Source organism: Passer montanus, unplaced genomic scaffold, assembly GCF_014805655.1.
Source record: "Passer montanus isolate IOZ18808 unplaced genomic scaffold, ASM1480565v1 scaffold77, whole genome shotgun sequence".
Taxonomy (NCBI): domain Eukaryota; kingdom Metazoa; phylum Chordata; class Aves; order Passeriformes; family Passeridae; genus Passer; species Passer montanus.
The window spans coordinates 1,404,582-1,430,639 of record NW_024372923.1 but is presented as its reverse complement, the minus strand read 5'-3'; the positions used below and the strand labels follow the sequence as shown (position 1 = coordinate 1,430,639).

General features: G+C 43.3%; 1 protein-coding gene across 5 annotated transcripts in view; it reads right to left on the bottom strand.

The window, feature by feature from the left end:
- Positions 1–4,949: 4,949 nt before the first annotated feature.
- PTPRE (protein tyrosine phosphatase receptor type E) overlaps positions 4,950–26,058 on the bottom strand; it is a 45,710-nt gene continuing 24,601 nt past the window's right edge. For 4 of the 5 annotated variants that reach the window (XM_039731430.1, XM_039731431.1, XM_039731429.1 and 1 more), the window contains 15 exons: positions 22,159–22,249; positions 21,861–21,937; positions 21,712–21,748; positions 20,697–20,794; positions 19,418–19,537; positions 18,145–18,305; positions 14,546–14,681; positions 13,620–13,769; positions 12,468–12,561; positions 11,975–12,051; positions 10,726–10,860; positions 9,081–9,206; positions 8,194–8,354; positions 7,395–7,530; positions 4,950–5,841 (listed from right to left, as the gene is read on the bottom strand). In XM_039731430.1, the coding sequence (XP_039587364.1) occupies positions 5,767–5,841; positions 7,395–7,530; positions 8,194–8,354; positions 9,081–9,206; positions 10,726–10,860; positions 11,975–12,051; positions 12,468–12,561; positions 13,620–13,769; positions 14,546–14,681; positions 18,145–18,305; positions 19,418–19,537; positions 20,697–20,794; positions 21,712–21,748; positions 21,861–21,937; positions 22,159–22,249 (1,674 nt within the window). In that variant the 3' untranslated portion in view covers positions 4,950–5,766. Of the gene's footprint in view, positions 5,842–7,394; positions 7,531–8,193; positions 8,444–9,080; positions 9,207–10,725; positions 10,861–11,974; positions 12,052–12,467; positions 12,562–13,619; positions 13,770–14,545; positions 14,682–18,144; positions 18,306–19,417; positions 19,538–20,696; positions 20,795–21,711; positions 21,749–21,860; positions 21,938–22,158; positions 22,250–26,058 lie in introns of those variants that run through there. The other variant, XM_039731433.1, reaches the window with a different exon arrangement.

The following is a 26,058-nucleotide window of genomic DNA, read 5'->3' as shown; positions in this document are numbered from 1 at the left end:
TGTAATTTCCATGAAATTAACTCAGCCTCTATGAAATTCTGGAGTTCCATAATTTCCATGAAATTTACTCAGCCTCTATGAAATTCTGGAGTTCCGTAATTTCCATGAAATTAACTCAGCCTCTATGAAATACTGGCGTTCCATAACTCCCATGAAATTTACTCAACCTCTACGAAATTCTGGAGTTCCACAATTTCCATGAAATTAACTCAGCCTCTACGAAATTCTGGAGTTCCGTAATTTCCATGAAATTAACTCAGCCTCTATGAAATACTGGCGTTCCATAACTCCCATGAAATTTACTCAACCTCTACGAAATTCTGGAGTTCCGTAATTTCCATGAAATTAACTCAGCCTCTATGAAATTCTGGAGTTCCGTAATTTCCATGCACACCTACAAACAAGGGAGGAGAGCAATTCCATGGGTTGCTCCCTTGGAAACAGCTTCTGCTCCATCCATAGGCAGCCACATGAATCATAAAACCATGGAATGGTTTGGGTTGGACTGGACCTCATCCAGTTCCATCTCCCACTGTCCCAGGTGCTCCCAGCCCCAATGTCCAACCTGGCCTTGGGCACTTCCAGGGATCCAGGGCCTGCCCACCCTCCCAGCCAAAAATTCCTTCCCAATATCCCATTTATCTCTGGCACTCCATGCTCTCATAAAAATTCCCTCTCCATCTTTTCCACAGTTTCCCTTCAGGTTTTGGAAGGACAAATTTCTATAAAAACCTCAACTAGAAAATCCAAATAATTCCTCCTCAAGCTCTTCCCACCTGGGAGAGTTTTCCTTGCTTTTTGTCCACCCAGCTGGTGAGAAGTCCCAGCTTGGATCTTCTGTTCCGTATTTATAGCTGGAGTTCAGGAAAATTCAGGAAAATGCTGGAGCTGTTTCTCTTGAATGGAAACAGGTGAAAAGGATTCTTTGCACAAAGAACTTCCTTGGCAAGGTGTCAGCTTGATTAATAACTGAATAATTCCCCTCCTCTGCGCAAAGCAGCACAGAAAATGGATAAAAGTCATTAGAAGGAAGCTCTCACCAGAAGATCTAAATTACATCCTAATCCTTTAATTCCTCAGATGAAGAACACTCCCCGGGAAGTTCAGTGGCCCGGAAAATTCTCAATTCAACAATTTCTGCATTAGGCAAAACAGAGCTTGACATTTGTGCAGAGCAAACACCTCTTTGATCTGCTTTAGTTTATCCTGTTTAAATATCCCGTCCAACTAAATATATTTCATGGACAGTTTACAATTAAGTTGTATTTTTTTCCTAAATTTGAGTTTCTAAAAACAGAACCAGGTAAGAAACCTGAGGGTCTTTATGGTATCTTTTTTGTAATGTTTAAAAGTAGGAAAAAAACAAGTGTATCACCATTAGAGTACAGAAATATCCATGTTTGCTGTGTGACCAACAATTACAATTATCACTATTTATTTAAATTACCAAGAATTAATTAATAACTGATAAATATTTGTGATTCTTCTCTTTTCTGAGAGCACACCAAGGCACCTGCCTGTCCTCACACACAGTTACCTCCCAGTGGTCGCACAAGCTGCATAAAAGTACATCATCCAATCACACAAAGTATTTACACACAGTTACCTCCCAGTGGTCGCACAATCACCCAATCACACAAAGTATTTTATCAACTCCTCTGGAATAATTTAAAAGATTAATTGCTTTTACGTGCAGTGGCAAATTAGAATCATATTTGTTAGGTTTGGAAAAGATCAAATCCAACTACTAACCAGTTCACCACTAACCCATGTCCTCCATGCCACATCCACAGTCTTTGAACACTTCCGGCAATGGGGGCTCCACCACTGCCACAGGCATTTTCCCAGCCCTTTAAAACCCTTTCCATGAAGAAATTTTAATTTCCAAACTTCTCCTGGCACAATTTAAGGCCATTTCCTCTCATCCTGCCAATGTTAGAGCAATGCCCAGGAAGGACATGCAGAAAAGTTCTTCCCAACAACTGTGGGGGAAAAAAAATCCTAAAATGACCTGCCCTGAAGAGGCATCTCCCAAATGGGAGGTGTGGGGTGGACCAGGGGAAACAGAAAGAAACAGAAATCAGGCTGCTGAAATCCTGTTTGATTTGACATTAGCACGGAACCCCTGAGCAGCTACTCCTGCTTTACACACACCTCTCCCCCTTGTTACAACAGTGGGGCCCTCTGGGTTAATTTTAGCAAATGTCCAATGCAAAACTTGTCAAAATGAATTAAGAAATTGCTGTTAATTAGAGTGAATTTTCAATTCATGACTGGTGACGCAGATGGAAGTTTAGATCCTATTTTTATCTTGGTATTACACCACAGTTTACCACAGGATTATTTTACTATATTTACTTAATTTTACTGTACTTATTTAATCAGCTCTTACTTACCCAGACAGTTTGGAGTTTGGGAAGACCTGGATTCCAACTGCTTCCATGAGTTTCCACACCCTTTATATGCACAACGTTCAGTCCCAAAATAAATCAGAATTTTACTCCCAAACAACTGCAGATAAGCACTGAAAAATTACTTAACTAGATAATGGATTCAACTCTTTGAGAGTGCTTAATTCAAATGAACACACAACACAGGAATGAAATTAAAAGATTTAAAGGAAATAATGCAGGTGGAGAATAAAAAGGAAGCTTTGTTCTTGCATCAGAATGTATTAGATCTTGCAATTTGCATATACAAATAATTCAGCCACATTCACCGGCATTAAAAACACAGCAAGATCAAATTAGAAACGTAAGAAAAGAAAATAATAAGAGCTGAAACTGTATAATACATACATATATTATAAAGATTTGACAAATTAAATACATTTAGGTTATACAGAAAAGTTCCAGTAACTTTACATGAAAAATGGGACGAGGGAAACGCAAACATTTCAAAAGACTGAACACAGGGCGGTCAGGCTCATTTCAAAAGTTTAAAAAATACATAAAAATAGCCTAAAAAACACTGCTAATTACAGTATGCATTCTTCATTAAGGCCCAAGTCAGCCAAGCACTTTTAAGGGATTGCTTCGGGGACAGGGAATCCATGGCATCCATGGACTGTGGGATGAGGGCGTTGGGAAGCGAACGCCTCAATGCTGAGCTGAGCTGGGACCTTCTGAACACATGAACAGTCCAAGTCACACAGTGACCAAAACCACAGACAGATCAGAAGGACACTTCCAATCCAACTATTTGGCCTTTTGAAGGAATTCCATGCAACGGACGGAGATTCAAAGGAAAAGTCCAGTCCACCAAGACCCTTCCCAGAGCTCCAGCCAGCGAGCACACACAGTGACTGCCAAGGGAGCTCTTCAAATTCCACAAAAACCTTCATGGAGCTACAGCTGGGAGCTCTGAATTCTATTTCAGGCATTTCTCTTTCCTCCCCCATTTCTCAATCTGGTTATCAACTAAAATTCGAGTACCCACCGAGGATTTGGTGTTCCAGCTGAACTCCATCCCGCTCCTGGCTGGAAGGAGGATTTTAGGGAACCCCGTGGGCAGCTGGAGTTGTGCTGCAGCTCCTGGGGGCTGTGGGACCCCCACACCCTCACACCCCATCACTGCTGCACTGAGATCGACCTCGTGGCCAACTCAACCCGAGGTTTTACCTCAGGGGCCCCAAAATCTGCCCAAAACACAAATTATTATTGTTCAGATGCTGGCTAAAGGGTCAGAAAGATCCTGACGTCAGGATCATAAGACGGGAATTCCTTTATTTTCCAACCTTTTGGATCTCTCTGCACTGAGACTTACTTCAGGAGACAACCCCAGTTTTCACCAAAGGGACCCACAAATCTGCCCAACAGACAAATTATTATTATTATTATTATTCTTACTATAATGGCTCCTAAATGGTTGGAAAGATCCTGACATCAGGACCTTAAAATAGGAATTCCTTTGCATTATTTTCCAATCTTCTGGAGTGTCCCTGCACTGCGATTGACTTCATGGACAACTCACCCCAAGTTTTTACCTCAGGGACCCCAAATTGTGACAAATTATTATTCAAATGTGGGCTAAATGGTTGGAAAGATCCCGACACCAGGATCAAAAAATGGGAATTCCTCTGCATTATTCTCCAGCCTCTGGGAGCCTGTGCTATAAATGAGACTGAAACCCCTTGTATCATTTCCAGACTGAATTCGTTCTGGCTCTTTCCATTTGGATGGAATTTCAGGAACATGCCCTTCCTCAGCTCCACTTTCAGTACCCAACCCTGTGGCTTGAGTGTTTCTTCTCATAGAGACTCACGAGCGAGTTTAGTCTTTAACCAATCTCGTGTTTGGAGTGCATAATTTACTGTACAAATAAATACAGCAGTGCAGCGATGGGAAGACAGGAAGAGCCAATGGCACTGTGGGGATTGGGGGCTCAGGAATTCCTATCCCAAACCTTCTCCAGCCAGGCTGGAATGGAAGGAGGCCTAGAGACACCTTCCCATCCCCTTGCACTGCTCCAAGGTGCAAGGAGATTCTATTGGAATGGGATAAAATAGTGCAAGAACAGCAGGGAAAAGCTCAGTTGAAGCTGCTTGTTTGAAATTAGGCTTTGATGCTGCATGGCCAAAGCCCAGCTGCACGAGACAGAACTGTTGCATATTTGTTATCTAATTAATGACAGATTCACCCCTTTGTGCTCATTAAGTCAGAGATGCTTTTGGAAGAGTGGGAGAGATAAATTTGGTAATTATTCAACATTTGGGTGCCCTGTGATTTTGGGGATTTCCCAGCCCCTGGTCAGGGCTGTAATAAAAACTTTTATAGTTTCTGTCACCAATTCTATTCTGAGTAGTACTTTCAATAAAAATATCTCTCTGTACACAACCCTAAACCCCTTATGGAAAGTCCTTTTTTGATAACATTTGTGGGAGGGTAAGAACCTGGAGGAACTTTAGCTACAATACTCAATGTTTCTGGCATTAAACTGTTCATTAAATGTTTTTTTTTTTTTCCAATTTTTACCTCTTAACTATCCTGCTGAGTCAAATCAAGGAATAAGAGTTCATCTCCTATTTTAAAGGAGTGGGAGATTATGCAGGTGTTTATAGAGAAGAGATGCTTTTAACTTCATTTCTGGCTTTTCTCTTCAACTCGACAAGTTCAGGTGCTGAAAAATATACTTTTCAAATATGCAAAATATTCTAAAAATCACGTTATTGCCTTTCTAAGTTGACTTAAACAATATTTGTGAAAAAAAAATGAACGGGGCTTTGAAAGTTCTGTTAATTCAAAAATTCAAATCTGTATTTCTACTGATTTTTCCTATGGACAGTAAGACTTAAAATCCAATAAAGTCTGGAGGTTCTTTAAAACAGCTTGGAAAAATAAATATCTATTTTCATGGTGAACATATTTTCCTGCTGAACAAAACATGTTTAAACATGTGCACCCAAATTCACTTTTTTTTAGGATGAACTGTAAATCACCTGTCAAAAAATTCAAGAATTAGGAGATAATGTTTTTGATAAATATTTATGAGTGACAAAATCCAAAGGAAAAAAAACCCCGAGAATTAATTTTTTGTTATTTAGAATAAAGATTTCTATCCCATCTTACAGTGCTATACAGTATAGGAACATTATACTTTGCTTTAGAAGATATTTATATTTAAGAAACAACTTTATACAGCAAATGCAACTTTCAGAGCCAGCACATCGTTGTATTTACAGTTCAGTCAACAATCCAAGTGACACAGAATAAATTAACATAATATACAACTATTTATACAGACAAATTAAAAAATAAGGCAGAATTCTCATTTGAAATTAGCATAATCTGAAAAGATGTCAATGAAGTCTTGTACCACTCTGTAGCAGAATTCATACTGTTCCTGGAAAACAAGGAAAAGAGATCAAAATGTGCTTTTGGTTACACTAAAAACCTGAATTCTGCCAATCCCAGTGATAAATTCAATATATCCTAACAGGGATTGGTCTGTTCTGATTTCTGGTGATTATTTTAGATAAAACCAGTGGTTCCACTTTCTATACAGGCTGATCCTTGCTCTTTGCTTCAAATGATTTCTGGAGCTTTTTCAGAGATGCTTCTTAAACTGAATCAGTTCTTAAGCCTGGCTTTTGATTTAAACCCAGCTGCTCACAGCAGAAACTCCTGAGCACTGGCCAGGGATAATCAGGGAATCAGAATATCCCAGGATGGTTTGGGTGGGAAGAGTCTTTAAATCCCAGCCAGTTCCACCCCTGCCATGGCAGGGACACCTTCCCCTGTCCCAGGTGCTCCAGCCCCAGTGTCCAGCCTGGCCTTGGGCACTGCCAGGGATCCAGGGGCAGCCCCAGCTGCTCTGGGCACCCCGTACCAGCCCAGCACCCTCCCTGGGAAGGATTTCTTTAGCAAATAATATAAAACATGATAATCATGCTTATTCCAGAGCCTAAGAATTAATTTGAAGTCAGTTCTTCTCATTCTGGATACCAGCCCGACAGAACCAGTGGGGGATGTGGGAAAACCCAGATTAGATTATTGATAGAGCATCAGTTTCCTTCAGCAGCTGTGGAAGGAAACTCCACAGCTGCTCTGGAATTCCATCCCAGCTCCTCCCCACCCTCCCAGGGAGGAATTCCTTCCCAATATCCCATCCATCCCTGACCCAGCCTGAGCATGGATAATGCAATTCCATTTCTTCATCCCCGTTCTTCCTATCTGTGGGATGGAGAAAACATCTCCCTGGAAAAAGGGTTTGAGGTAATTGTTTCCAAAAAGGCTTCAGATTGCTGAATGGAAGCTGCTATGGAAATCAAAAATGTCAATATTTTATTGTATTTTCAAGTTCAGAAAAGTCTCAAAAAACTTTTTTATGGTTACTCAACAGGGAAAAGCATCTGGAATAAGCTTCAAATAGTAGCTGTAGATTACTTGAAGGAAAACTGTAAAGATTTTAATCAAGTCAGAGACATTTCCAAAGATTTTCACATCCCTGGGAGTGTCCAAGGTCAGGCTGGACAGGGCTTGGAGGAGCCTGGGACAGGGGAAGGTGTCCCTGCCATGGCAGGGGTGGAATGGGATGAGCTTTAAGGTCCCTTCCAACCCCAGCCATTCCATGATTCCAATTTATGCCCAGACATTTTAAGGTAAGAAAGAACAACTGATAAACAGCTTGAAAGCCATTTCCTTAATATATTTTATCACCTGCAACACTCAGAAGACATTTAGTTTCACTGCCTCAAGTTCCTAAAAGACAGAGAATATTTAACCAAACTGTATTTTGAGACATGCTCCAAAACCCCTGTAAAACCCTGACTATGCCTTGTACACACATATCCACCATGCATCATCTATGGAAACCTGCAAAAAGCCCTTTTATTCTCCTTTCCCAGGGATATTTACACACAGAACTCCCTTCCAAAGGCCTGGCAAATCCCTTACCAGTGTTTGCACCATGTGTGGCCTCTGCAGCCTCAGGCTCTTCACAGCCTGGAACACGTCCAGGAGCCCCTCAGCCTTGACCCGTTCCAGGATGTTGCTCAGGGCTATGAAGGTTCCTGTTCTCCCTGCTCCAGCACTGCAATGGAAACACATTTGTTTGGCATCAACTGGGATAAAAATGGGAAAAGAGCGTTGGAATCTGAAATGCAGGGAATTCTCAGAAGTTTGGGCCTGGAAGCCAAAGCTTAGCATTAAACCCAGGATTTGATCTGAGACCTTAGAAAAGGCTCCCAGACTCAGGTGCCAGAAGTGAGAATGTGGATTTTATAGTTTAAAGCAGAGACATGTTAAACTAAGTAAAAGAAAGTTTAGCGTTTAAGATATAGAAAAAATAGAAGTAGTTACAGAGGTGAACAAGGAGTTTGGAATGCAGTACTCTGGGTTTGTGTCTCATAACATGATTCACTAACAAAGCTCACACTGTAGCATGGATCCATAAGATGAAATATTTAAGGATTAGGTCAGAAACATAAATATCCTTGTTGGTAGTGTTTTATTGGTCAATAAATTCTTAAAAGGTCTTGTAACTAAAGGTCTTGTGACCTTCTGAGCCATGCAGTGAAGATGTGAGCCAAACTCACCCTTCCTACCTATGTAGAAGATAAGAAAAATAAACCACATAATCTAAAACAATTCAGAGGTCCTGTCTGTAACTCATTCACAATTCCTTCCAAAATCCCCCCGGAAGAGGAATGCCAGGGGCACAGAAGAGCCAGGCTGAGGTGCAGAGGGGGCTCACCTGCAGTGCACAGTGATGGGGTGGTTCCCTGTCTGCTGCTGCTGCTTCTGCACAGCCGCAATGAGGTCGATCATGCCCTTCCCTTCGGCAGGAATCCCGATCTCCGGCCACCCGTGGAAGTGGAACTGCCTGACCAGCCTGCTCTGCTTCTCCTGGTTGCTCTGCCAGCAGGAAAACACCCTTCAGCCACTCGTCACTCCCAGGTGCAAACACAATTCCTGCCTGGAACATCTGCAGCAGCAATTCTGCACTGCAAAATTTGCAGCCTGGTTTGTACCATATTAAGGACCTTGGTGATTTTATTTCCAGTGATATTCCACGATTCTATGCTGGCAGCTCTGTTTCTAAATCCCCCACCCACTGCTAATTTTCCCCTACAATTTTCCTTTGGTTTGCACAGCTGTTTCCTCTGGGAAGGACTTAGGATACACTGGAAGTGCCCAAAGCCAGGCTGGACAGGGCTTGGAGCACCCTGGGACAGTGGGAGGTGTCCCTGCGCAGGGCAGGGAGTGGAGATGAGTTTTAAGGCCCCTCCCAACCCGAACCCAAATTTTGTGATGAATCTTAAATCAAATTTTCTTTGATACCTATGTGGGAGATGGCAGAAAGATCTAGGAATAACAGCAACAACAAAACAGGCTAAAAACCCCAAAACCCTTCCCCCATTTTGCAACTACCTGTTTCACTGATCAGAATTTTCAGTATTTTCAGGGACTTTAAGCAAAATTATTTCATATAAGCTTCCTCTTAATGCCAGCTTTTGATTAACCACATTTAAGTTTAGACAGAAATCCCAGAATTTAAGATACATAACCAGATTTGTAAATGCCTTCTGATGGAAAAAAAACCCAAAAACGACAAAAAACTGCTGGAATTGAAAGAATTACCGGATTATATGTAACCAGGAAGTCCCTCACACTGATGGCATCCATCAGGCTGTCACTCTTGATTTCCACCGTGATCTCTCCGTGAGTCACAGAGCCCTCTGATGGCCAGTACTGGCAGCATTTTTCCTGCAGAATCCAGAGAATTGCAAATATTCCTTGATTTATTTTTCCCAGTTATCTACATTGTCATGAATCTCTGGCATAAGAAGTGACATCCAGCATAATAAGCGTGCTCTAAACACTAAGAATACAGTGATAAAATATTTCTTGAATGGAAACCATCATGATGAAAAAGGCTCAGGAGGCCCAGATAGCAAATATTGCTTTAAAACAGAGCAGAATAATAAATGGAATTCCTGAGAGCAAGGTAATGTTGTTAAAAACCTCCCAAAACCATCAAGAAAAAGCTTTTCCCAACACCCTTGTTGAACCCAGAATTTTCAAGCTGCAGCACAGGACTCTTTAATTAATTAATGACATTAATTCTCATATTTAAATCAAATAATGAATTAATTCTTGTATTTTAATCAAATCAGGACAGGCTCAGAATGAGCAATTGGAGCTTTTACTGGGACAAACGGGATAAAAGTTTACACAAAAGTTTGTTCCCAAATTCCAAAACTCTGTCCCCTGTCAGGCATCCCTTGATGCCAACTGGAAGCTTTCAAAAATCACAATATTCCACAGTTTTTTTTTGTTTCCTGACAATTCCAGAAAAGCAGCAATGCTGCCTCACACCAATGAGTGAAGAAAGTGCTCATTTTAGGAAAAGCCAAAAAAAAATTCAGATTGCTGTGATTTTTAGGCAAAAAAAATTGTTTCTGCAGTATCGATACTCGTGGTTTGCAGGTGGGAAGGGGCAGTGTGGGGCTGCAGGGTGGGCACGTGTCAGATCAGCCCTTTTCTGACCCAGACACGGGGCAGCTGGGATGCCTTTTAAAAATTTTTTTTCCATTTTCAGTCTCTTGTGAAGGGTGAGACAATACACATGTTATAATTCGCACCATCACAATCAGAAGCTATTTCCTAATTACAATGCATTATAAGGGTTTCTTGGCCTATCAGCTTTTGCCACACCATGCTGTAGATGCCTTAAAGACAATCATCCAAAAACCCCTTTTGGTTTGTGGAAGAGGTTTTACAGTGACTTCTGTGAGCCAGAGAGAAGTTTGATCCTTGTGTACCCCTGAAAGCATTTCCTACCAAGGTTGTTGACACAGAAACCAAGAAAGAAAGACAAATAAGGGAAACGTGCAACTCCCTATTCCATTTTGTTTGTCTTTCCTGACTAATGAGTAGAGTGTAAATTTATGAGTTTTGTAAGAATGCATAAAAAGCACGCATGGCACACTATAAACAGTTTGAAGCCTTCTGAAAATGGAGTGTGTTGTTTTGTATTGTCTCTGTCTCAGCTACAACAGTGGCTCCTACCACAACGCATCCTCCATGGTTCTATTTCTCCAAAGTATCCAGTCTTATTGCAAGGCCACTCTTTGAAACTTATTTCTATTTCCATTTCTCCCTTAACAATGTCAGTGCTATTCCCTGGCATTTCTATGTCAGCATTTCTCATCTCCAGGTTTGCACACTGTGTGAGCCTTGTGCCAGGCTCTGAGAGCTCTCCCCAAAGCCATGCCCCACGTACCTGCTCCCTCTCCTGGACCTCGGTGAGCATCACGATGGTGTGGCACTTCCACTCCCACACCATCCTCCAGAAATCCTCCACCGTGTGAGGCAGGGGGCCCTGGGTGGCAATGAAATAATCCTTCTGCCGGTAGCCCTGCGGGAAGAGAGGGGGTCACACGGGGACAGGGACACCTCACGGGGACAGCTCAGCTTAAACGGGGGCTTCTCTCCCAGGGAACGAGAGGGAACGGCCTCAGGCTGCACCAGGGAAGGTGGAAGTTGAATATTAGGGGAAATTTCCCCACAGAAAGTGCCAGTGCCCAGGGCAGTGGCGAGTCCCCATCCCTGGAGGGATTTAAAGCCATGTGGAGGTGGCACTTGGGGACACGGGGCAGTGGTGGCCTTGGCAGTGCTGAGGATGGTTGGACTCGATAGTCTGAGAGAGCTTTTCCAAGGTTCTAAAATCTCCCCCAAATTCACAATGCTCAGGTGGATTTCTCCAGTCATCATGGCTGAGGGGATGAGATTCTGCCGGACCACATTTCACAACATCATCACAACAGCAGCTCCCAGCTTTTCTCTAGAATGAATTTCTGCCTTGAGTTTTGAGGTCCAGCTTTATTTCACAGAATCAATGAGGTTGGAAAAGACCTCTGAGACCATCGAGTCCCACCTGGACCCAAGCCCAAGGCTCTGAGGGCCACATCCAGCCCCTCCTTATTCCCATGCAGGTGTGATCGGTGTGGAATCCACAGCCCTCAGTCACTAACGTGGCTTCACTGCTTAAGGACATGATTAATTCTCCTATTTCAACAAAAACAAGACACAATCCTGTGTTCAGCTTCCAACAGGAAGCTGGGAAGAAAGCCTGGAATTCATCCAGCTCTGCCCAAGTGAAGCCTGGCTGCCAAACACTGTCACAGCTTTCCCTGTGCTCAACACTGACTTCTCTATTTCTCAGAAAAGCAAACATTTACACCTGTTAACCTAACCCAGATAGTGGAATCACTGGCTGTAATTATGCAGCTGATTTGCTTGATCAGAATTTAATAAAAGGTTTGGTTTATAAATCTAACAACAAGGTTTAAATTGCACAACCATTTAAACTGAAATTAAAAACACCAGATAAGAAATACATTTGGAAACTCCCATAAACAAAGCTCATGTTCTCTGCAAGCCAAGCTGACTGTGCCTCTTTAAAAAGACCTATCAGCAGCAGCAAAATCTTGGATTTGAAAAGGAAATGCATGAAAACGTTGTATACTTACATCTATGAAGGAAGCATTGATGTAATCTGTGTACTCCTGCCCTCTTTTCATGGACAGAATCACTCTGTTAAAATCATCTGGGGAAAAAAAAAAAAAAAAGAAGAGCCTGGGCTTAGTTTTGAGTCCAATAAAAGAAGTCTAGTCTTAATTTTGAGTCCAGTGTTACTTTTGCCAGCTGCCCATGGAAGAACAAACCCCACCCAATCTTTTCTCTGAAATGTTCATTTTCAGGTGCCAACATCACAGTGCTGCTCAGGCTGTGCATGGAATCACACAGAAAAGGGGTGGTTTAACAGGGAAACTGCTGAGTTATTTAATTCAGAATCCCTGACTGTAACAGATTTTAGGGTGACTCAGTAAAACCCAATTCATGGAATCTTTTAGAGATGACAATTTGTAAGGGGAGCTGTGCCCTGCCAGCACGCAGACCCAGCGTGTGCTCCCAGCCAGGGATTCCTGGCACTGTCCTGCAGGTGAGGAGCTGGGCTCTTACAGGGGATGATCTGGATGACTCGTGCTTTCTTCATGTTGGCTGGGAGGTTGCCAGTCCTCATGTTCTCCTTCATGATGCGCACGTTGGTCAGCTTCTGCAGAGAGCACAGGCGGTGAGCACGGGGCAGGAGAGGGGCCAGCACATCCTGCACTGCCTGGGCTCTCCAGGGCCTTTGTGGGGTAAAAAATCCCTGCCACACTCCCAGGGAGCCTGCAGCCACTTCACTGTCCTGGCTATAGAAATTAAAAGGAATAACAGTCACAGCATCCCAGAGTGGTTTGGGCTGGAAGGGACTTTAAATCCCATCCAGTGCCATGGCAGGGACACCTCCCACTGTCCCAGGCTGCTCTCGGACACCTCCAGGGATCCAGGGGCAGCCACAGCTGCTCTGGGCATCCTGTGCCAGGGCCTGCCAACCCTCACAGCCAAAATTTCCTTCCCAATATCCCATCTAATCTTCCTTCCCTCAATACCGCTGGTTTCAGAACTTGCTGCTCTATCATCAAACTTATTTTTACATCATTTTGTTTACCCAGTTCCCAATTTCTGGTTAAATTAGTCCTTTAAAGCAAAGGGACAACTCCAGCTAACACCCAGATGGCAATTAATACTTTAAACCTATATAGAAAATAAATATTTTACCATAAGGAAAAGACTAAAAAAATTCTAACTATTACCTCAGGGAACTAAAGTAATTTAAACAATGATCACACACAGCCAGTGTGGTTTTCTTCATCTGGGGTTTCTCCACTGATAAGAAATGGGGGGTTTTTGGATGTTTTTGAGGTTTTTCTCCAGCCCTGTACATTCCCTGCTGGCAGTCACCTCAGAGTTAACAATCCCACTGGGATGCAGATTAGGAGCACCTAACCCAGTTTCCTCTTCCAGCATTATCTGATCTGGCACCCTGCACCAGACCCAGAGAATCAATCCACTTTTTTTTATAAACAAACAAAAAGCATTTAGGGAAAGGCCACAGAATGACACAGCTCTGAATGAGGGAATGAGATTAAAATCTGAATTTAGGGAACAGGATGTTCAGCAAGGCCCCATTCACAACAAAAACCAAATAAAACAACTCCTTCCCTTTTATACACCTTTAAGGTTCCACTTTTATCTTGGAAATCCTATGGGGAAAATTTCCATACTTACTTTAAATTCCTCTTCCAGGCCTATTTTGACCAGGTTTGGGGCTGCATTGTGGGAAGTCTGGAGGTGTTTTTCCAGGGATGACACATCCAGCTCTGTGTCACCGTAGAGGTAGTACTCGAGTAAGGCTTGGTAAATGAAGGAATATTGCATCTGGAAGGGACACAGAGGAGGAGGAAGGGAGGAAAATGAGGAATTCTGGGACTTATTTAAAAACACAGAATGGTTTGGCTTGGAAGGGACCTTAAAGCCCATCCAGTGCCATGGCAGGGACCCGTTCCACTGTGCCAGGTGCTCCCAGCCCCAGTGTCCAGCCTGGCCTTGGGCACTGCCAGGGATCCAGGGGCAGCCACAGCTGCTCTGGGAATTTCATCCCAGCTCCTCCTCACCCTCACAGGGAACAATTCCTTCCCACTATCCCATCTAACTTCAAAACCACTGCTCCTTGTAACTGTTTGGTGACCATCTTCTAATTATTGACATAATAGTAATAATAACAACAATAATAATAATGAATTATTATGCTAAACCAGAGTTTTCCTGTTTGCTCGCATTTCCACTCATATTCTCTGACATTCCACTCTCGTGTGCATGGGAAAACCTGGAAATGGCTCCTAAAAAGTAAAATTAAGTGTTTCACAGTGGTCTTCTCCACCTTTATCTTCTCCCTCACCTCACATCCGTCACTGAGCTTTGTGCATTTTTGAATTAGAGAATCCCAGAATCATTTGGGTTGGAAGTGACCTTTAAACTCATCCATCCCACCCCTACCACGGGCAGGGACACCTCCCATTAATCCCAGGCTGCTCCAAGCCCCAATTGTCCAACAGCACAAGACACCCTGAGCTGCACAACGGAGCGGGAATACAGCAGCGTTTCCTCCTGTGCCCAGGGAAAGCTGGAATTCCGGGTGGCTGAGGTGCACTCACATCAGTCTGGACCATCTGGGGCCGCTGGTTGCGGATCCTGCAGACGAAGTCGAAGACGTCCACCTTGTGCTCGGCGTGCATCATGTCGATGATGGCGTCGATGACGATGAAGGTGCCCGTGCGCCCCACGCCCGCGCTTGGGAGGGAACAAACACGGTCACCACGGAGCCCTGGGCACTGAGGGACAGGGCTCTCTCGCACGATTTCCCTGGGGAGCTCCGAGAAGCTCAGAGAAAAGAATTAGAACAGTTCTTGTCCCCACCTGTCGTTGGGGACACGCGGAATGCGTTATGGAGATTGTTCACCAGAGGGTGGTTTGTTAATTGGACACTGGATGGTGTTTGGAGGGACTGACCAATTAGGCCAAAGCTGTATGGGACAGTCAGTAAGGGTTATGAGTTTCTTAATAGTATAATATAGTACAGCTTAATAAAGCAATTGATCAGCCTTCTGCAATCAGGGAGTCAGTGCTAATTACTCCCCGTTCAGGGGATTGTTGCCACGATACAAACACACAAAAATCTCCCTGGAATCACCCAAATCTGCAGGAACTGCTGCAGCAGTGAGCCTCGTGCTCAGACTGGACTGAAATACTGGCTGGGAAACATTAAATCTCAGATCCTTTAGTCCAGCTTTTCCCCAAATGCCACATCCACAGGGCTTTAAAATCCCTCCAGGGATGGGGTTCCACCCCTGTGGGCTGTCCCAGTGCCTGGGCACCCTTTCAGTGAAGAAATTCACAGAATCATCACCGGGTTGGAAGAGACCTTCAAGATCACCAAGTCCAGCCCAGCCCCAACCCCTCAACTAAACCCTGGCCCCCAGTGCCACATCCAGGCTTTGTTAAACACACCCAGGGATGGTGACTGCACCACCTCCCTGGGCAGCCATTCCAGAGCTTTATCACCCTTGCTATGAAAAACTTTTTCCTATTATCCAATCTAAACCTCCCCCTTTTTTCATTTTAACAAGGCCAGCAAAAAAAGAGGGATGTTTTTAGCATAAAAACCCAGCTCTCCCCAGCTGATGGCATCAGAATTAAATTTCAAAAGACATTTGAAAATAAAATCTGCTTGACCATCTCTAATAATTCTATAATAGCTCTGTAAGGCTGAGATAAAATAAATAACTATAATAATAACTCTAAAGGTTAAGATAAAATTTCAATTATTCTTTTAGGAATTTTTAGCTCCACATTTCCCAACCTTGCCATCCCTAAACAGTTTCTGGTTTTTACATCCTTAAAAGCCACAAGAGGGAGCACGACTGTTAGAAATGACAAAATTCCAGCGACTTTCAGCTCTTCCTTCCAGAGGAAAAGGGCATGGCATCCTGTACTAGTCATGAGCAGCTCTCCTTTAAGCTCTGGGCAGTTTGCTTGGCTGCAATGGCCACAAACACCTCCAGGAACATGATAAAAACGTCTCCCCTCCCCTCACAGGCTCAAAAATACAAAGCAATTCTCAGCAAGGCAATACCAGGTTTACAATAAGACCAGAAAAATAAAATGATTGTATTTGTAGTACAATTATTTCATTTCCACACACACTTCACCAGCCAAAAACCCATGAGCTCCGCTGTTCCAGAGGTCTGGAGGGATGGTGGAGATTCCCTTCAGTCTCCCTTCCATGCACCCATGGTGGCCCTCTGGCACCACAAGGAATGCCCCTCATGCCCTAATGCCCTAATTCCCACTCCAAAGAGATTGTTCTCCTCCTGACAGCCCTGGAAGCCACCTCTGAGCACTGACCTCCCCTCCCCAGCTCCCACTGGTCCCTCACTGCTCTTTCCTGGAGGTTTCAGCCCAGCTCAGCTTCCTCACTCCCTTTCCAGCCACAATCCCTTTTGCACATCCCTGTTCCCTCCCAGAGTTCCCAGATCAGCTCTGGATTCCATCCCTGCACGTTTCTGCTGAAGCTGGTGACTTCCCCACCCTGGGCATCCACCTCCCGAGTGTCTCCATCCTTAGCCTGCCTCGTGGCATCCCTTACTCAGCCATTCCTCAAAGTCCCTCTCCACCCACTGAAAAAATTCTACTTCTAAAAAAACCTATTTCTAAAACCTTACAGAACACAGGAATCAGCAGAAAATCCTGCCACTCCTCATTTGCACTCCTTGACTTCCAAATGCTAAGTCATTGTTTCATTCACTTCCCAAACCTGACTGGAGAGCTTTTGGCCAGGGTGGCTGGGGCAGACTTCCCTACAGGCTCCCTAAAAATGGATGGTTACTCACTGCTGATGGGCTTCCCTTTCCTTTTCCCAACAATTCAGTGGTGTCACATCCTGAAGTGGGACGGAAGCTCAGTGTCACCTCTGTCCTCCTCATTTCTCACCCTGACACACCACGGCCTCGCCGTGCTCTGCTGGCCCTTTAGATTGAAATCTCTGCAGGTATTGATGAAATTATTTTGTATTTTCCTTGCTTTTGGCTTTCCTTCTGCTGGGTAAACCAAGCACAGCATTTCCTGCTGCTGCCAGATAAAGCTCAAGCCCAGAAAGAGGTTCCACATACAGCAAAGGGCTATAAAAATATTCTCAACTGAGACAACTCAAATCTACTTTTCCCATCTAAATGGTGTTTTTATTCATGACACCTGGGTGAGAAGGTGAATCCCAGCAGGACAAACACTTTCTTTTTCTCTATCACACATTTCCAGGGAGTATTTCTAGCAAGTAAAAAGACAAACACAAGAATTTACATCTTTTTTTCCTTAAAAACAAGAAGAGCAGACAAAGCTGCTCTTCTTTTCTTTTCATTCTGCTCTTGTGCTCTTTTTTCTAACCTTGCAATGAAAATTGCTCCTGAAAAGCCACTTCCTGCTCAGGGGTGAGCTTACAGCTGCTACAGAGGTTGCAATTATTCACTTCAAACTGTTTGGGAGTTTGGTTTAAGTTTCATTAAAGATTTCAACAGTTTAGCAGCAGGATGTGCCTGTGTGAGTGACCAACGAGTGGGAATTGCTTCTGGATTGGGATGAAGCACATTTTTTAAATTGCAGCATTTAAGTCTCTTGAATTCAAGTCTTTCTTCCAAACTTTTCAGGCATTTCATGGCTAATTTCCATTAAAAAACTGCAATTTGACTGTGGGAGAAGTGGGGGATGAATTCCCAGAGCAGCATTGAGTGGCAAAGGCCACAGATTTCTATCACCAGTCTGTTTTTCTGACAAAGAACAGATTTATACCAAACAATGGAGATCCCTCATAACAAAAACCCCAAAGAGCAGAACAACAACTTCTGTTTGAGTATTAAACTGACAGCAAAGACAGAGCTTTGGAGATTGTTTTCACTCTCAGTTCTGAAAAACTTATCAGATTATTACCCTTGAATGGAAATATGTGATTAAATATATCTATAATATAAATATATATATATATAAAAATAAAGTCTTTAAAATATATAAAAATATGTTAAAAAATCTAAATATGACTTATCAGATTATTACCCTTGAATGGAAATATGTGAGTAAATATATCTATAATATAAATATATATATATATATATATATATATATATATATAAAGTCTTTAAAATCTAAATATCTACAAATAACTCCAGGCCAAGCCACAAGAATGGCCTGAGGAGCACATACATACCTACAGTGAACCACGATTGGTCCAGCATGGGCAGGATTCAAGGTCTTGACTTTTTTCAGGAATTTCAGCATGCCAATAGGTGTGAAAGGCACCCCAAAATCCGGCCAGCTGGTGAAGTGGAGCTGGGTGACGAGCCTTGGAGCTTTGCATCCCTCCTGGAGCTGCAGGAACACCCAGACTCTGAGTGTGACATCTCATTTTTCATGTTGGTTTTGTGGTTTTAGTAGTTGATAATGATTGATTTTTTATTTTTTAATATTATCTAAGTATATAGATTATATTAGTTATTTTACAGATATGTTTCAGTTGTTTTTATTGTTAGTTAGTTACAAAACCAAAAATGTTAGTTATTATATGATATTATAGTTATTTTTGTAGACGTTAAATGTGTAACACATATTCTAATATTTTGCAAAAGTTAAAACCATAATATATTTATTACACTGGTCATAAATGAAAATATTATTAATATATGATGTTTTGAGAATCTAAGTTCCACAGGGGCCAGATCACAATTATATTAAAAGTAGTAAAGAGTGATTATAAATATATCAAAATCCTTGCGATTAACAACTGGTAAAAGTTAATTTACAATAGCAAAAGCCAACAACCACACAGTTATTTAGCCTAAATCACTATGCGTCACTGTCATATTTTCTGGAAGAATCCCTTTGCCAGGATTCTTCTCCTGGGAAGCTGAGAAGCCTCAGAGAAAAATGAAAACAATAATTATCTGATTTGCTTCTCCTGTGCTTTGCTGCTTTGGAATGTGTTTGGACACTGTTTACCAACAGGTGATTGTTTCATTGGTTTATGTGAATTGTTTTTACTTATTGGTTCTTTGCTGCTTGGGAATGTGTTTGGACACTGTTTAATAACAGGTGATTGTTTTATTGGTTTCATGTGAATTGTTTTTTACTTATTTGGCCAATTGCAGCCCAGCTGTGTCAAGGCTCTGGAGAGATAATGAGTTTTTCACTATTATCTTTAGCCTTCTGTCTGTATCCCTTCTGTACTCTTTAGTATAGTTTAGTACAGCATTCTTTAATATAATATAGATCATAAAATAACAAATTATCCTTCTAAGAACATGGAGTCAGATTCATCATTTCCCTTCTTCGTCTGGGAACCTCAAAAATAAAATACACTGTGTGGTTGTTGGCTAGAATCAGCCACATTTCTCAAATTCTGATTTCTCAAACAGCAAACATTTGGGATTATCCCAGCTTTGCCCCAGGAGCGAGGGAAGCCCCGGGAGCAGCTCCGGCCTCACCGAGTGCACGCAGAACTTGCGGATGGTGTAATCCACCAGCACCATGGAATCCTCCACGGACACACGGACACTGCCGTACGTCCAGCAGCCCTGGTCAGGCCAGTACTGGAAACACTTCTCCTGCACAAAAACAGGGAATTTCAGGGCCAAACATGGGGAATTTCAGAGCCAAACTCAGGGAACTTCAGAGACAAGTACACAGAATTTTAGAGCCCAGCACAGGGAATCTTAGAACAAAACCTAGGGAATTTCAGAGCCAAACCCATGGAAATTTAGAACCAAACCCATGGAATCTCAGAGCCAAACCCATGGAATCTCAGAATGAAACCCAGAGAATTTCACAACCAAACCCATGGAATCTCAGAGCCAAACCCAGGGAACTTTCACAACCAAACCCAGGGAATTTTCACAACCAAACCCAGGGAATTTTATCACCCTGACTTTGCTTTCACTGCCACGCTCTCCTAGTTGCATCAGGGAAGCTGTGAGTGTGCAGAGCTCCTCAGCTGGCACAACTTCAGCACCCTGCTACTGCTTCTTAAATTGATGCAGAGAAGGTGAGAACAGCTTTGAATTGTTTTTTAACCAACTCAGCCCCCACAGCTTTTGTTTCAGTTTGGCAGCTTTGTTACATGGTGTCCAACTGTGGGGACTGCGAGGTTTTTACTCTGATCTCGAGCTTTAGCTGCAGCCAGGGAGAAATTCAAAGCAGTTCTGCTTTGGAGCCATCAGGAATATCCAGATTTAGCAGTTCTGGCTGCTCCCACTGGGAATTGGCCCTCATGGCCTGGCTTTGCTGTTTGAGCTTCATCAAGCTGCAGTGCAAGTGCAGGAAAATCAAGTCCAGGAGGAAAACAAGGAATGCCCATCCTCAGGAGAGGAGTGGGGGACAGGAAGGAACAGCAGCACCCTCACAACACAGCAGCCTTCATTTCTCTTTGTTTAGCTGACAAACTGTGCATTTTGAAACCTAATACTCAGAAAAATGGGCAAAGTTTTTAATCTTCCTTCCTAATCAATCCCATCCACAAGTGCAGCCTTACACAGGGATAAAACCACGGGAGTTTTCCTTTGGCCCTGGGCTATGCAGGACACAATTGGCCATCAGAATTTTCTCCTTGAGATCACCTAATATAAATGGGTATTTCAGAAATGAAAACTGTATTTTGGAGCAGGAACTCAGCTGTGCTGACAGGGGCCAGGGCAGGAAGTGGTGAGAAATGCACTGGTCAGCCCCTGAGCACAGGGGACATCCCAGAGCAGGCTGAAAGCTCCTTACCTCTTTTCTTTCTTTCAGGTTGGTTAACATGACAATAATGGCCGATTTCTGCTCCCAGATCATCCTCCAGAAGTCATTGACTGTTTCCTGCTTGGGTCCTGCAGACAGAACAGGGAAATGCTCAGGAGAGGGATGGGGCAGATCCCAGAGCAGTCCCACACCCTGCCTGGGCACCCACCCACAGCTGTGCTTGCTACACCTGCACACCTTTGGAATCTACCAAATTTCTGTATTTATTTATTAAATAACATCCCCCTCATGTTTTCTTTTACATAATCATGCACCCAAATCTACATTTTTAGAAGGAATCTCCTCTCTTGAAATATCACTCATAGAATCACAGAATGGTCTGAGTTGGAAAGGACTTTAAAGCTCATTTAAATAATTTACTTCCTCCTCCCTGCCATGGCAGGGACACCTTCCCCTGTCCCAGGTGCTCCAGCCCCAGTGTCCAGCCTGGCTTTGGGCACTGCCAGGGATCCAGGGGCTGCCAGGGCTGCCCACCCTCACAGGGAACAATTCCTTCCCAAAATCCCATCTAAATCCACCCACTTTCAGTTTGAAGCCATTCCCTGTGTCCTGTCCCTCCATGCCTTGTCCCCAGTCCCTCTCCAGCCCTCCTGGAGCCCCTTCAGGGACTGGAAGATTCTGTAACACATTAACTCTTAAATATTATTTAATCTTAATTGTGGCAGGAGCAACATTTAGAATTCCCACTTTGCAGCTCTTCCCCATGCCAAGGTCCAAGGTTCTCTTGGAATGGATCATCAGGAGACACCAATTTCCAGCAAAGAGGGTCAGGAGAGGGAAATGAGTCTGTGCCAGAGCAAAACCTACAGAACTGCCTAGAGGCAGCTGCTCACCTCACACACCTCCAGCTCCTTCCAGCTGTAACCTCTGAACCCAGCCTCACCCCTGACCACCACCTGCAGCTAAAAATAACCTTTCAAACACATCTCCAATTAAATGTGCTCAGCCCTAAGCTACAGAGAAGAGAGAAATGAGAAGGAGTTACCTTGTGCTGCTATGAATTTATTCTTTTCTTTATAACCCTGTGGAAATAAATGCCACAGCAGTTAAAAGGTGAAAGGCCAAGGTGTGCTAGCAGAGAATTGCTTCTTTAATGCCCAAAGTTTGGCCAGCTGTGGGCAACTCTCAACTCACATCTATATATGATGCATTGATGTAGTCTGAAGGTGGGACTCCATCAATTTGGGTCAAAACCACTCTGGAGTGATCATCTGAAAGAAAAGAAGGGCATTGGCAAGTTATTAAATCTGGAATATTGTATTTCCCTGCAAGCAGGAGAGCTGGAAAAGCACAGAGTTCCCAAACCACAGACAACACAAATACAGCATTTCTGACCAGTGAAGTTGTTATTATTTGGGTATTTTCAGCACTAGCAGCAGCCTGCTCAGTGCCAAAATGAATTGTCTGCTTTAAAAGAAAAGTGAATGCTTACATGGCAGGATGTTGGGATATCTGTTCTTCTCCCTGTTCTCCTCGTTATTTGCCATTTCAAACGTTCCCTGCACATATCCAGATGTTAATGACTGAAAAAAAAAAGAAGATATAGAGTCAATGTGTTAGAAAACAAATAATTTTGACTGCACATGGCTTAGGGAAAATTTTCATCCACCAGAACTAAATACATTTCAACTTTTTCCCCCCCAGTAACTTTAATTCCTCTCCAGCAGACAACTACATCCTGGCAGATTTGACTCCAGACAACGAGTTCAGCAGCTGGGGAGAGAGGAGGAATCTTTTCCCTCCGAGATCACAGTTATTTAGCAAATTGTTCAACTCTGAGCTGCTGCCTGGAGCTGCCATCTGCCACAGAGACTCAGAGCCACTGATGGCAGCCACAGGAACAGGGCTGAGCCTCTCAGTCACTGCTGAGGACATCACATATCCAACATCCTGCTCAGCTCTGCAGGTGAGGGCCCAGCCCTGGGTGAAAAGGAGGAAGGGAAAATAATTTATATAATAAATTTATATAAATGTAGTATATTTCTTTTTATAATATAACAATACAATTGTTTATTATATAATATAATAATATAATTTTAACTATATAATATATAATATAACAATATATAATAATATAATATAATTATTTTATTATTGCATTATTTATAATATAATTGAAAATATATAATTATAATATTATTTATTATATATAATTATATATAATATATATGTATATGTATTATTGCCACAAGACCTCAGTATATATATATGTATATAAAACCATATAGTATATACTATATGTAATATATTATATATAATATATATGTATTATATATAATATATAACATATATCTATTACATGACTATACATGTTATATATATATTATACATGTTCATATATAATATATTATTATATAATTATTATTACAACATTATTTATTATTATATTATTGTATTGTTATTAAATTATTGTATTATTTATTATTAATAAAGTAATTTTATGGGTTACAATTATTTTAAGCATAAAATTATGGTTAAAACAATTCTAACTCATAAAAAATAAAGGGTTTTTATGCAGCGTGAGTCGAGTTCTGAGTCATCAGCAAGAGCTGAGTGCAGGTAAATTTAGTCTGGCTTAAAAATAACCCAAACAGCCATGGAGGGCAACAAACCAAAGGAAAAAGCAGAGAAGAGGGTGAAGATGAAAGCAAGGAGGTGCCCAGGGTGGAGCCCCTCCACAGCTGAGATGCTGCCCCTGCAGAGGGACCAAAGCAGAACCAGATTTGGAGAAGTTCTTGAGGTGGATTTCATCAAGTTCCTTAAACTGAGCCCCAAATCCCGCAGTGCCAGCAGGGTGGATCCCTGAGGTAAAACCCAGCCTGAGTCACAGGGCCAGGAAAAACAGGGTCTGGGATTCCCCCAGAGCTGCAGGGTGACACGGGAGGAGAGGGGCACGGGCAGCCTGACACACAGGACACAGCACCCTGCACTCTGGGTTTGGTTTTGGGGCTTTTGGGGCACGTGAAGCTGTGAATGGAAAGGAGAGAAGGATGAAAGAGGGCTGAGGAAGAAAGCTGCTGTCAGCAGACTGCTTAATTCCTGAAGTGAATGAAGGTTATGGCTCTTTATCAGCCCATTTTGCTGATTAAAGTACATTTATGAAACACAAAAATGAAATTTTTGTGTAAAAAGAAATAGAGGAAGGTGTCCCTGCCCATGGCAAGGGGTCAGAACTGGATGAAATTTAAGCTCCTTCCAACCCAAACCATTCTGTGACTTTATGAAATAATTATCTTTTCAAACACAATCAAGTCAGGCACCCAATTTCCAGTTAACAGCCAGAGAAATTCCGGATTTTCCCGTGAAAAACGCATGAAAAGGAATTGACTCTGGCCAGAGCCCCTGTGCATGCCCTGCCCCAGGGCCCTGCTCCTCCCCAGGCAGCTCCAGTGCCACAGGGCGGGTGCTGGGGCAGAGCAGAGCCCAGCTCCTGCTCCCACCCACGCCAGGATGTGAATCACCCGCCTGCTCCCCAGCACATCCTCCCAGCTCCCCAAACCACGAGGAGCTGACGGGTCCTGCTGGCCCTGCCCCATCTGCTGCCACCCCACCCTGACCTGTCCCCCCCCAAAATCCCACTGGAGCTTTGAGAGGCTCAGCCCGCCCAGGATCATTTTCTCCTTTTTTAGCACTCAACAAGCACAGCGATGTCTTAATCAAGCCAGAATTCAAATTTCCAAAGAAAACTCTTCGGGGAAGCTTTTCAGTAATTAATCTGAAAATCAAGGCAATAACCCCAAACTTCCAGGGATGATCAGCAGAGGTGGGGCTTTACAGAAAGAAATCAATTTTTTTTTCTTTTTTTCTTCCTGTGAAGAAAGAACACACTCTTCCAGTGCTCAATGTTCACAAAGGAATCACATGAAAAAAGAAGGAGCCTCTGCTATTCTGGTGAGTGTCCACGGGGTGCAATGGACCTCTGGAGGGTCATGCAGGCTTTCAGGACAAAATCAAAGGTGCTGGAGAACACCATTAGGCACATAAATCCAAGAGAACTGTCCTCAAAGTCAGGAACTGTCCTCAAAACTCTTTTCTCCCTGCTGGGTGTCATCTTTTAATGTCTGGTTTCTTTTTATCCAAAAACTCCCTTGGGACCAAACCCCTCAGGTTGGTGCATGTGCCTGGCTCCCAGAACTCACTGTTTTCAGCCCAAATTTGTCCCTAATTCCCACTGGCGCTCCTGCATCTGCATTTCCAGGGATGCCTGGCCCCTGACATGTGGGATGGGGAGTGGGCAGAGATCCCTGGAGCATCCCCAGGGCAGGGCTGAGGCACAGACCCAGAGAATCATGGAATGGTTTGGGTTGGGAGGATCTTTTAAATCCCACCCAGTGCCACCCTGCCATGGCAGGGACACCTCCCCTGTCCCAGGCTGCTCCAAACCCCAATGTCCAACCTGGCCTGGGGCACTGCCAGCCCTCCCAGGCTGGAGCAGACAGCTCATCCAGGCACAGGAAAAAAACCACACTGAGCATCAACCCCGTCCAACCCCATCCCTGCTCATTTTTGGGGATCAGACCCCAGGTTTTTGGGTGTGGACAGAATCCCACATGCTCACAGCATGGGGCAGAAAATTACCAAAGCAAAGAGGGGTTTAAAAATGAAAACAGATGGTTTGTTTCACTCTGAACCTCAGAGCAAATTCATCAGGAGAGTCAAAATTCACCAGCGCACACCGTGTCAGGCTGGTCCTCACTTTCATTTTCAGCTTTGAGAAGGATTTCCACAATGCTCTCTGTCTGATAAGGCAAAAGTCTGTGGTTTAAATTTATCATCAACCAAACTGCAGCTCTAAATATGCTCCCAATTAAGAAGGTAGCTCAACAGCCTGCCTGATCAACACGTGCCTTGGCTCTCACAAATCCACGCCTGACATTTAAGCTCCTGCTTTGCTTCTGCTGTGGAGGGAAGTGAAGTCATAAAAAGTCTGGAAAAAGCCCCAAACTCAGGCTCCTGGTGCTGTGTTTGTCCCCAGGAATCCTGCAGGAGCTCAGCACAGACTCCAGGTGCAGCTCATCCCTACAACCACAAAATCCTGCCCAAGGCCATGTTCAACAGGAAAACCCTGAGAGCTGAGACAACTCAGGAACTCTGTGCTCAAAGAGGGGAGTGCTGGGATGGCAACCAACAGCAAAAAGTCAAATTATCAGGAAAAAAGAAGCCAAACCCCACCAGGGCAGTGTTAAGGCCACCCTGTGTCCTCTCCTCTAAGTACTTCCCATGGAGGTGAAACACCCAGATCCCCAAAACCCTCCACCACCATCATGAAAGTCAGTGCTGAAGAGGTTCATATTCAATGTTCCTCTCCTCCAGCTTCAGGCAAACACTAAAG